This window comes from Ascidiella aspersa, chromosome 7 (genome assembly GCF_963924565.1).
Source record: "Ascidiella aspersa chromosome 7, kaAscAspe10.2, whole genome shotgun sequence".
NCBI classification, from domain to species: domain Eukaryota; kingdom Metazoa; phylum Chordata; class Ascidiacea; order Phlebobranchia; family Ascidiidae; genus Ascidiella; species Ascidiella aspersa.
In genome coordinates this window covers 21,468,747-21,481,274 of record NC_139453.1, presented here as the reverse complement: position 1 = coordinate 21,481,274, position 12,528 = coordinate 21,468,747, and the positions used below count along the sequence as shown (strand labels likewise).

The 12,528-nt window shown below is 35.4% G+C and overlaps 1 protein-coding gene across 1 annotated transcript; it reads right to left on the bottom strand.

Annotated features, from left to right (window-relative positions):
• Nucleotides 1–410: 410 nt before the first annotated feature.
• On the bottom strand, nt 411–4,914 carry LOC146138303 (DNA-directed RNA polymerases I, II, and III subunit RPABC2-like). Its single transcript, XM_083393656.1, has 5 exons — nt 4,886–4,914; nt 3,907–4,007; nt 2,031–2,124; nt 1,891–1,962; nt 411–498 (listed from the first exon to the last, which is right to left on the bottom strand). The coding sequence occupies exons 1-5, from the start codon at nt 4,912–4,914 to the stop codon at nt 411–413; spliced, it is 384 nt and encodes a 127-aa protein (XP_083249782.1).
• Nucleotides 4,915–12,528: the final 7,614 nt, after the last annotated feature.

Below are 12,528 nucleotides of genomic sequence, written 5' to 3'. Positions count from 1 at the left end.
TGTGAACTATGTATCAAAGACGAATGTTATATCTGTGTCATGACACAATAAATTATATATGGAAAGCAAGTCTGCAAGAGTGCTTCTAGTAAAACAGATTCCTTCCTGAAGCATTTAAGAAAACATATTGTCTGATACAAAAATAACAAGCGTGCAATCAAAGTTCTCATAGATGTTTTGCGCGACTGAAACATTTCGAAAAATCACAAATGTGACACAAAAACATACAGAACAACCTGCAGTGCGGTCATTGAAAAGAAGTATCCACCATCAAATCGCGTACAAATTATTTAAAGTACTACTTTTCGCATCGCGCGTAAAACTGTTTTTTCCGTACATCCACTACGGAATCCTCGACAACAGCACTTGGGTTTATTACGTTTGAAGTCCTGAGGACAAGGCCTTGCTTCTTATTCTATTATCAGCTCGTCAATCGCCCAGTCTTCGTAGCTTCCATCGGGCATGTACCTCCTAATAATTATTGGAATCTTTTTTGCCCTGCAAAACAAATAGCAATAAAAAACTTGGCATGGTAATTTTTTCAGTTCTTCGAGCGAGCGTCTTGGTTTCAAGCAGCAAAACCTTGGTTTTAAGTTGCAAATGCGTTACTTGCGAAATTACGATACAAGGGGCATATTGGAAAAAGACGGGGTATAAAACGGGCGAAACACAAAAAATGAGGATTAAAAATGGGGAAAATCGTGACTGGGGATGTAATAAGACAGTGGTTCTCAAACTTTTTTGAGGGCGACCCAAATCTGAGTTTTAGGAGCATCTAACGACCCAAGCCTCAAAAAAATAAATGTATTTTTTCTGATATGCACGAAATAGAAAAAGACACAGACAACCAGATGTAGTACACAGTTCTATGATGTAGTACACAGTTATATGAAGCAATGAATGATTACAAACAAATGATTGATTTATTTTTAGTGTAATTGGTGAAACTGAATTTTTTGCTTTATAATATCAGCGTGGCTTGTTTGGTGACTAAAAGCTTTCTTAGCAGCTAGTCTAGTTGGCTATGGCGATACTGTAGCTGGCTGCCACCAAAACGTTCATAAAACCACCTATGATGCAATAATCTAGGTTACAAATTTGAAGCCACGTGAAAAGTTTATGATGCAATATTTCAGTTATGATTGAATTGAAAATATTTGAAAAATGAAAGATAAAAAGTTAGTTTGCGCAGGATTGAATCACCATAGAGCGACCCATTTTTTGACCCCGCGCGATCAATGTTTGGGTCGCGACCCATACTTTGAGAACCACTGTGAAGAAATATTACAAACAATCGTTATACTAAAATTGTGTGCATATTTTAGAGATGGTATACATTCAATCGAACGCCAAAATACATCTTTATAATAAAAAAGTTTACAATGCTTTCATTTAAAGTGTGCCACAATATACAGGGCGCTTTTTGTCTTTGATGCCCAAAATGCTAAAAGCATATTTAAAAATTTCATTAAAGATAAACAATTCCCTTGAATATTGAAAACAGGCAAACATAAATGAGGCTTGCTTGGAACAAACAACTGTAATTTTCTTTGCAAACTTTGTACTGGGTTCTAGTGGTAGCAGTTCAAAAAAAAAATACATAAAATACAAAAATTTATTTTCTGGAATTACTCACTTTTCAATAAATGGACATTATACTATAAAAACATTCGACTTAAGACATGTTTTAATAGTATAAAAATATTTCTATTCATTAAAAAGCATACTGTTATAAGTGATATCTTTCACCTTGAATTAGGTTAAGTTGGGTTTGTTCTAACAATTTTAAACTGTTAAGGGCCTCTACAAGATATAATATAAACAAGACACATTTTCTACAACTCCTACTAAATATATTTAGAAAATCAGTTTTTAAAAATAATTCCTTACTTTAATTCCTTCATTGCGATTTGGAGCGGGTCGGTTTCGCCCTCCAGTTCGACCATTACAGGAGCATTCATGCTAACAAAAGAAAAACCTTAATTTACTAACTTTTTTGTATATCATTAGTAATATACTAATAAACTTACGATATTTGAAGGGCCCTTGTCCCAAGCACACGGGCCCTTTCATATTTAGTAAGGTAAGGAGTAGTTATTCTTTTCGATGGTGCAATGGCTCCAACTTCTATATTAAAAAGAAAACACTGAATCAATATTTTAAATAGAAAACTGCAACAAACCAGTTATAAATATTATAACTAAAACTGGCACACAGAATATAGGAGCCTCAATTCATGGACAATTTTACCATTTTCAAAGTAAGCACACAGATCATGTTAAGATATATACGTTTTTAGGTTTTAAAAATGGATATTACTTGCAAAATGAGTCATAGACCCTTTTCGATTTATTTCCTAGTGAGTGATTTGAGTCCAATATTGCTCATATTGCATTTATAATATGAAATTAATGCTAATTATGATTTTATCTCAGGCCAAAGTCTGGTTTAAATTAAAAAGTAATGATAAGATTGTTTAAAAAAACAGTAATAATATATTTTTTTTTCTTTTAGTTACCTAGGTACACTCTGTCAGTTCTATATCACATTATGTTCAAATGAATTTAACAAAACAGTAGATTGTATATCTATAAACAATCACTTATGTAAAACAACAATAGCCTTGGAACGTTGGTCTTTTAAACATTTTGCCAACAAATATTAAAAAATTTAGATTTGATACGTTTGAATACTCCTAATTTTCAAACAGTTATTCTAAGGCAGTGGCGTATCCAGGGGTTGGGGGTTGGGTCCCACCCCTTTTTTTGTAAGTGACGTTATCGTTGTTTTGTTTGTTTTTGTCAGGGTTTAACTTGCTTTTAACTTGTCTGAAGATGCGTGTTTTTTTAATGTAATTGAGTCATGCGTCTTAAACTAATGCGACGCTGTCTTTTAAACTAGATCAGCACTTCTTTACCATTGTGTCGTGGAAGGCTGCCAAGTGCGTTGTGGACAAACGGAAATGTATTCAAAAATATTGGACATATTTTTTCGGCAATGTAATAAAAACTTAAAAGAAATTTAAACGAAATGCCGTTATAGCAAAAAAAAAATTGGGCTCGCTTCCCTTGTCAGGTGTGCCCCGACTTAAAAAGGTTAACTTACATTGAACTAGATTACCATTTGAGCCAACACTTGTCTCCTTGTAATTAAACACGTTTTTAAGCGCAAAATAAATGTGAGGCCCGCCTGATTCACAGTTGTTCTAACATTTCAATAACATAATCCTTAGTTAACACTTTGTGCGGCACACAAATACCTTTCTGAGTTTGGTTTTAGCCCTCGACTAGAAAAAGGATGCTGACCCATGGTGTAAGTCATGCTTGTATTTTGGCGACAGACATACTTGTAATTTAACATAGTCCCGTATTTGGATCTACCAAAATCAATCACATATATTTCAAGGTCTTGTTTTTGTTTTTCTTCTGAAGTTAACGATTGTACACTAAGTGGTTTTGCAGCTGACGCCTGGCAGGAGTGTGGACAACACACATCTTCGCTTTGTATCTAAAGGTTCGCTTAATTGCTGGACGTTAATCCGCTGTTTCTGATGATTTTTTTGGCGTCATTACAATCGCTATTTTATGACGTCATATCCGTCACTATATTAGGCCGTCATTAACGTCAGACGGAAAAACGGTAATTCCCTAAGTTGAAAATTCGGGACCCCCCCTTTGGATTTCTGGATACACCCCTGTTCTAAGGCTATTTGCCACTCTTTATAACCCTGTAGTAGACATAGTGAATGTATTCACCAGACATTAAGATATGAATAACTAAACAACATAGTTGAAAGACAAAGCAAAATGCATCATTGACATGACTGGCACAGCAATGTTACCTTTAAATCAGCTGTGTCATAAACTAAAAAAAACAATATTCAATATAATAATGAAAAAAATTTACCATGTGCATCCATAATCTCCACTCTCTGTTCACCGCCGTCAGCATTTTCCATTTCATTTCCTTCGCCTACATCTTCCATATCACCTCCATCATCGGCATATCTTTATAACACAACTCAAGTCAACCAATGAAACAATTAGCTGCAAATTTCAAAAATATATACAAACATCGCTTGAATGTTTTTGTCACTTAACTGAGTTTTGAAAAACTAAACAAACTTAAAAGTGAATCAATTAATTTTGCAGGACTAATACGATTAAAATTGTTAAAATGTTTATCAAAGTGGTAGAATTAAGAGTTCAACAGGACTATTTACTCAATGGTGAGATTGTGTATATTTTACTGGTGTTATCATTAGCATGCTATTTAAATACAAATATAAATCAATAAACATATACTATGGAATAAAAACTGTTACCCTAAACCAACAAAACATAATTGCACAGTGAAAAGCAAAAACAGAGTGTACATTAAATACATTCCTTATAGCAAAGTTAAATTTTCAGAATAATATATATTAAAAAAACTAATATGGAAAGACATCCAATATACTGTCACTTGACAGTGCATCCTCATTGTTTAGCATATACGCTGACGCAGTCATCCCTGAATAAAAACTTTAGACATTATCCAACAAGATATTTATGATGCTAAAATTTGTGAAAAAAAATTAACGTAATACGGTCACTTTTAAAACTTGTGCGGCAGTAAATATAGCACTACAGAACAAAAAACTTGTGACTATTTTACAAGCTCTGCTGCGGTCATAGCCGCGCATTTTATGTAAAATCAACATAAAATACAGTCAGCTTAAAAGCAAAAAAAACTCTTAGCGCTAACGGTTTTCAGTATAGTACTCCATTTTCAGCTGTGCAAATTTTACAAATAATGTTATTACGGCCGCGCAATTTCAAGCTGCGTCTCCCCCGCGAAAAATCCAGTTTCAAATCTGGATCACATATACTACAATGTTACTTACCCATCAAAGTCATCTTCATGATCCGACATTTCCCCAAGTAATAAAAGAGTCAACTGCAGCCGTACAATATAAGAAGATCTTCCTGGGTTGCCAGACTATCAAAAGGTCTTTAAGCTAAATAATACAAGGCCAAAACAAGGAAAATATTAGACAAAAAAGGCCGCGAGGACATGTAATCATAAATTTACTCATAACTTCAAAAAGCATCACAATAACCGAATTTGAATGGAACCAAATTGCACAACCACAAATCACTTGTATTGCTCAACAACTGAATTTCTGAAAGCATGCCCTGCGGTTGTGTTAGACTACTGGTCAAACAAAAGTAAACACTTTACATTTCTGTATACCTAGTTTTGAGCGTTGACATTATAATTCAAACAAAATGTCTATAATACTCATATTTATCAATATTTTACGACTTGTAAGGAATTTTAATAAACTGTAGCAAAGATAATTCTGAAAGTATCTCGAAAAATAGCAAGTGAAAAAACTCTAGCTGATGAGTTTTAAGCTTGCTTAGAGGGTAAGCGCAGTCTGAAAATACGAGTATAAAACCAGTATAGAACATGTATTAAACAATGGTGAATATGGTTTCATCTTGTAAGATTATACGATATATGAGAAATATTGATTATTATGCATTTTTTATAGTAAATTAAAAAAACCCAAATCCAACGGACTTTGAGGAATTTGGCCTTATAAATACCAATCTGGCAACCCTGGGATTTTCGCAAATTAAATCACAACTTTTGTTTCAAAAAGTACCCCAACTATATCATCACTTCATCAGGATTAGGGTTGCCAGATTAAAATAAAAAAAAGCCAAACCGTGGATGAAAAAAAGCCAGAAAAAGCCAAACATTAATTAAATATATTGAAAACACATAAAAGGCTATAAATAATACTATAAGTTGATTTGTATGATATTAAATAGCCTGTTAGGTTCAACACGTACCATGTTCACAACATACCAACCAAAATAAAAATTTTAATTTTTGGAAAAGCTAAGTTATATCATAATTATAACCTTTAGGCTGAAAATTTAATATTTTTTTGACAAGTTTGATATTGAAAAATATTTCGTTTAATGATCTCACCCTAAAGTGAGGAATTTCTAAACCCTTTGCTGTCTGCTAAAAAGTAATAAAGCGGGCCTTGTCACTGAACGGATTAAGCGACCAATACTTCAAATTTAAGTACGAGCCATTTTCTCAAATGTGTAAAATATTGGGGCTCTTGCGGTTTAATATGTAGAAAGTAACGCAAAATCTAGAAATACCGCATATCGCAACACATATCATGTGATTTGGTTCAAGTTGCCCCCCACCAAAAAACTCACATCTGCACTTTAACCCAAATAATTTGTAGATTTTTGTTGTGTTACTTTCTACGTACCAAAACAAAAGAAAAAGAGTCCCAAAATATCTTAGAACAAAACGAAAGTTTTGGTAGTACAAAAGTAGGCCTATGCAATTTGACTAGTTTTAGCAAGCGTTTACAAAAAAGCCAGAAAAAAAGCCAAAAAGCTAAGTGAATTTTCTGACGCCAACCATGTTCAAAAAGAGCCAAATTTGGCAAATTTGGCGTCAAAAAAGCCAATCTGGCAACACTGATCAGGATATCGCTTTTAAATTCTTGGATTAGAAGGATTTTTCTCGTGTTCGCGATCTTGGATCATTTTATTACCTCCGTAGCTTTTTGACGTATGGTTTACAAAACGCACGTGCGTCGTGCGATGCTTGCAGCTTGAGTGATCAATTAGTTTTTACACAACCAAATTTGCCACCGCCAAAGCTTTATTATTAACAAACCAAGGTAAGCTAAAAATATACAACACTTTGCATTCCATCACCTACCAATACCCGATATTCTTAAACCAACGCCTGTATAAGGCGTTGCTTAAAGTCCGCAAATACTTTTTGGCACGACCCAAAATTTCTAGTACCGAGGTCTCGCGACCCAAATACTTCGATTTTTTTTAACAAAATAGCTTTGCTAAAAAAACACAGTAATTTATTGTGTTTCTATTCATTAATACAGATCTATATGTAATGCGTTTTTAAAGAGAAAAGGTTCTGTAACACAACTGAAAAGAAGCCTTGAGTTTTACTACTTTTAATGTCTCATTCGGATGACAAATATGATTTAGCAACCAATATTGGTTGCAGGCTTGCAGCCCCACCAATTCCCCGCCATAACCCCTTCAACCCGCGTCCGCTATTGCGCTTTCTTAGTGCAATAATTACTGGCAAATTAAGGTGTGTAATGATTTTTTGACGCGAATCAATAAAAATGCCCGACGTCTCGTCGCAATCGTTTTAGGAAACTCAACATTATAAGGCTCGCATCTAAGGATTTTTGGGCAGTATAAATTTTAAGACAGAGGTCGACAACCTTTACCAAGTCGCGGACCAGACCAAACTCAGCAAGTTCTCGGCGGGCCGTATTAAATTTCCTGATTTTCACTGGAGGGCCGTATCCGGCCTGCGGGCCGAAGGTTGCCGACCCCTCTTTTAAGACGCGATGTAACGAAGAGAACAATAAACGTGCTTACGACGCATTGGTTACAGAAACGGGATAAAAAATAAAAGAAAGTTTTTTAAAAACATATACCAAGAAGTAAACCCAGATTGCGGTAAGCAGATCAGTTTGGAGTGGTAATGGCCAAAATAGTGTTGGATTGCAAGCGCTCTTTGCCATCATCTGGATCGAACGAACACTCACGACTTTTTTACGGGGCTGACAATTTTAGTCGCGCTCAAAGTAAGACGGCTATCTTGTATAGGCCTACAATCCAGTGTACTAATCAACTAATGGAAACAATTAGAAAACTTAAAATATAGGCCTCTATTAACAAGCACAAAATATAGGCCTCTATTAATATGGCTTTCGCGACCCAAACTGAATGGTCCCGCGACCCAAATTGGGGTCGCGACCCCGTATTTGCGGACCCCTGGCTTAAACTACCATGTTCCGATAACAAAACCAAAATAGATGAAGGCTAATCTTTCCAAATTATTAGTAGAAATTTGCTTCTAAATCTTCTGGTTTTGCACGAAATTACTTTTGAAGGAAGAATTATATTCGTTAGATCGCAAATCATTGCTCAAATTTCCATATAAACCTAGCATCGGATCGGGACTGATACCACCCAAGCAAGCGCGGATTAAAAATATTTGTTTGAGTATGGTCATGAAACTTTTTCATAGAGGATATCACAAAGTTACGTCATAACGTGACGTCACAAGGTTAATCTAAACGCGGCGTCATAAAGAAGTAACCTTTGGAACACTAGCCTATATAGGCCTACAGTTCGTTCACTTGTTAACAATTTTAGATTGTATAGGTGTTACTTTAAAAGTTTTAAGTTGCATATGTGAGTTTTAGTACGTACAAAACCTACATTACAAAGATGTTATCGATTGGCGCAATGCGAAACACCGCCTTTATATTGTTTCAGTTGCCAAATTCCCCATTTTTGATGGTGTGATGAAACGCACGACGCCTTTGGACGAAAACAAATTTCTAAAAAATGTCTTGACCTTACGCAACCCAGATTGGCGCGAAGCGCGAAATTTTTTGCATTTAAGTAGCTATATACAGGTTGGGGTTGGGCGCGGCTCCCCCTGGATGCGCCCCGTGCACCCGAGTATCGTAACAAAAACTGATCACCGATTGAATATTGTGGGACATCCCTAATGAGTGCCATAAAATTCGAAAAAAGTGAAGGTCTTATTTCAAGTAGGCTACTAATGGAAGTGCCAAAGCAGTAGTCTACTGACTAAAGCCACTTTTGAAAACTATTGTAGGCTACTTGAAAGGCATTAACTAAATTTCATTCTTCAAATCGTTTGTTAGGAGCCGTGAAATATTACGCACCTTCCCAGAGGGCCTTAACTGTTTTTATGTGGGCATAAGTTCTACAACAATATTTGTTTTTCTTTTTCGTGGGAAAGACAAATAGCCTAAGACATAGGCTATATTAATATAAGCTTTTGTTGGTGGGATCTTTGCAGAATCACGACGAACACTAAAGAAAGTATTCTTGGAGTGAACACTATCATTTCTGTTGTTAGGTTTTCTGACCTAACACTTAATTGGCACACTTTGTAGGAATATATAAGCTTTACAACCAGCACCAAATGAAGTTTTCCGCGAAACATTTATAATTACCACAAAGTTTTCGATTAAGATGTTCTCTCTATTTGTCGACTTGTTTATAGGGGAAGGCGGGGTAAAACGGACCCCCGGGACCAACGTTAGCTGCTTGAGAGCTTTTTCTTGTTCGTTTTTTCGCTATTTACTTTATTAATAAAAAAATTAAAATAAAAAAAATACAATGCAAACTTTAATTTAGATTTAAAGGGAGGTGTGACGCACTGAGCACAGTCAAAAAGTGTAGGCCTACATTGTTTGATATATTGGCGTTTATCAAGTTGTGTTAACACAAAAGTTAAGGTTAAAAAACGTAAAAATTTCGCACAGAAAACTTTTTTTTGCTTTTTGAGGCCTTTAGTGACAGATGTGTTACTTGCGGTGCAGCGGCCATATTGCAAAGACGATATAAATCGGGAGAAATTTATACCATGGCATTACCTAAATTAGGTTGACAAAATATGTGAATCGGTATATTAGAAAAACGTCGATACAGTGCTGTAATGACTTAAGTCATTGACTTGACTTAAGTGCACTTAAGTCACAGTTTTTAAATGACTTGACTTGACTTAAGTATTTTGACCAAAATGACTTGACTTGACTTAGGTCTTTTGGACAAATGACTTGACTTGTACTTGAGTCATTTTGTCAAATAACTTTGGATTAAATTAAGTGTTTTTTATTAACATTTATCTCAAGTTTTGCCCATTGAACACTTTTAGCGCTGTATCATTGAACACTTTTAGCGCCCGTTTGTGTTATTTTTTAGTTAAATTAATGCTTATGATCGGACGAGTTTACCAATTTTAGTAGTTTAACAGTTAATTTTATGTCAAAGACATGACTTGAAATTGACTTGCTCTCATAATGACTTGACTTGGACTTAAATTATTTTTCAAATGACTCGACTGGGACTTAAGTCGTTTTAAAATGACTTGTTTACAACACTGCATCGATATCGTTCATATTTTAAAGACGGAATTCTTTCGACCGAAGCGGGAAAAAAATAAATATTGGGCTAATTGAACTTTCTTTGGAAAGAGTGCCATAGTGCATAGGACGCTATTTGTCTGTAAAGTTGCCGAAAAATCGCATGGAACATACAAAGACAGAAGAGATTCGCGCGAAGCGCTAATACAATTTCCGTTGTATTCTATGAAACAGGCTAAAAATCGAATTTAGCGGGGTGATGACCAGATCCGTTCCTGGAAAAAGTGTTTTACAACCAAACATTTAGAAACTCGCCCTTGTTTTCGCTTAGCTTATGTATTTTAAGGAAATAAGCCGCGGGCCGAATTAAATTGCTTGGCGGGCCGGTCCGCGGGCCTTATGTTGCCCAGGTTGGGTTAGACAATAAAAGAATATTTATTGCAAACGAACGAGAAACGGTACTCTGCAGGTACTTACAATTGTACAATAAATTTACCATCGTAACGTACGCGATCTGGCGAGTAAACAGTTGAAAGGACTGCTTATTTCAAATGCCAGCGCTTAAATAGGCTTCAAATGCCAGCGCTTAAATAACGCATATCAGCTGGCGGTAATTAAATTTCGTGACAACACGCTACAAAAATACAGAAAAGTCTAAACAATTGACAAAGCGCTTTTAGCAACATAATGATAATTTTATAAATATGCACTGGCTGGCGTCATGACGTCATAACCGGCCAGACTGAATAAGCGATCCAGCGGAACAAGCTGTCATAATTCCAAAGTCCAAAACCTCTACACGATCTCCGAAGATAACCAAGAAGAAGAACATTTATCTAATTTTGTAACATTTATCTAATTTTGTAACTTTTTTGAAATTGAACAATATTGATTATTGAATTAAATTTTGACGTTATCAATCCTGCGTGACGCTACAAGAGACACACTTAATATTTATTTGTAACGCAACATATGTTCGGTAAAATCAAATCACAATCAACATATGAACCAGGAAAACATAAACACATGTCTATAGGAGATGTGTTAAGTTAAGTGCCTAAAAAAGTTAAGTGCCACACACTGAGTCTACCTTGCTTACAAGACACATAATAAATAACCCTTGTGGACCAACTCCATCAAAGGTAAATCCCCCTCTTACACAGAGTCCATTGTTATTCACATCGTTTCAAACTGTTGTGACTTGTGAGTGAGCTATATTTTCCAGAAACAAGTTATAAACGTTTTGATTACCTTATTAATAAAAAATAAACTGAACTTCGAAGTTGGTATACCGATCCATTTTCGATATAAAAAAGAATGAGCCGTACCCCGAAGTTCGAAATTTGAAGTTGTGAAAACGGTTATACCTAAAGAATTAGTTTGCAACAAAGAAGTACCTTATTTTGCATAACATATTGCTTGGGTTAAGGCAGTGGTTTCTAACCCTTTTCCTTGCTGCACCCCTTTCAAATCGCACATCAATTCCTGCACCCCGTTCTAGAATTGCTTAAATAACAAAACCATGGTAATTTTATTTTAATACAAGTAACTGATAACACAATAACACTATTCCAAAATGTGAGTTAGTTTACAATAAACTGAGCAAAGAAATGAATTACAGTAATACATTTTCGGTCTGATCCAGCATCCCTGCACCCCCTTGGAACAGTTCTCGCACCCATGGTTAAGAAACCCGGGCTTAATGTGTACGTTAGAGCAGCGGTTCAAAACCTATGGGTAATTACCCACATGTGGGTAATTTCAGGGTAGCGGGTGGGTAATCAGCTGAACCAGAATATTTAGAAATGTAGATGTAACAAACAGTGTCACTGCTGTAAGTGGAAAGTTCTTTGTTACTTTTTTTGATGTTTTGACTCGGTTTAAAACAACTAAACATGCAAAGTGATATTTTATCATTTTTAGAATTGAATGTCTCACTGACACTATTGAAGTCGTTCTTCACATTAAATGTTGTTTTTGTTGATTAACGTTGTTTTATATTTTTAGTATGGCAAAATAGCAAAATAGATAAAATTAGATGTTCGGTAATGGGACTTTGATCCGGACAGAAATGGGTAATAAGGAAAAAAGGGTTAAGAACCCTTGGGTTAGAGTTTGGGTGAGGGTGGATCAAGTTTTTGTATTTATTGTTTAATAATATTGCTTAACCTAACCAAAAACTCAACGCTACCCACACCCTAACCCAAATAATGTTTATCGTGGTAAGATTGTAGACCAGCGCCAAAGTCTTCCAACCCATCATTCTTCTTTGAAATTCGCATTACTGTAACCAGATCTGCAAATTACAACAAAATTTATTGCTAAAGCTGTTTACCGAACTTCGAAATTTCCACTAATGTAAACGGCTTTAGCAATAAATCGTGTTTTTTGCAGATCCGGTTACAGTAGTGCAAACTTCGAAGCTCAGTAAATGAGTGAGCTGGGCTAAGAGTGTCTTCCAAAGTTTACTGCGTGTTTCAAAACTTCGAATCAGTGTTTCTTAAAGTATTTTGGCTTGCGACACACTAAGGATTAAAAAGCATTTGCGACACATT

Bases quoted from the DNA above. Each gene is read 5' to 3' on its own strand.
- LOC146138303 (XM_083393656.1), bottom strand. From the start codon at position 4,914: ATGTCGGATCATGAAGATGACTTTGATGG. The intron at 4,008-4,885 runs GTAAGTAACATT...TGTGTTATAAAG, and splicing joins CATGAAGATGACTTTGATGG to ATATGCCGATGATGGAGGTG. The intron at 499-1,890 runs GTAAGGAATTAT...TTTGTTTTGCAG, and splicing joins ATCGCAATGAAGGAATTAAA to GGCAAAAAAGATTCCAATAA.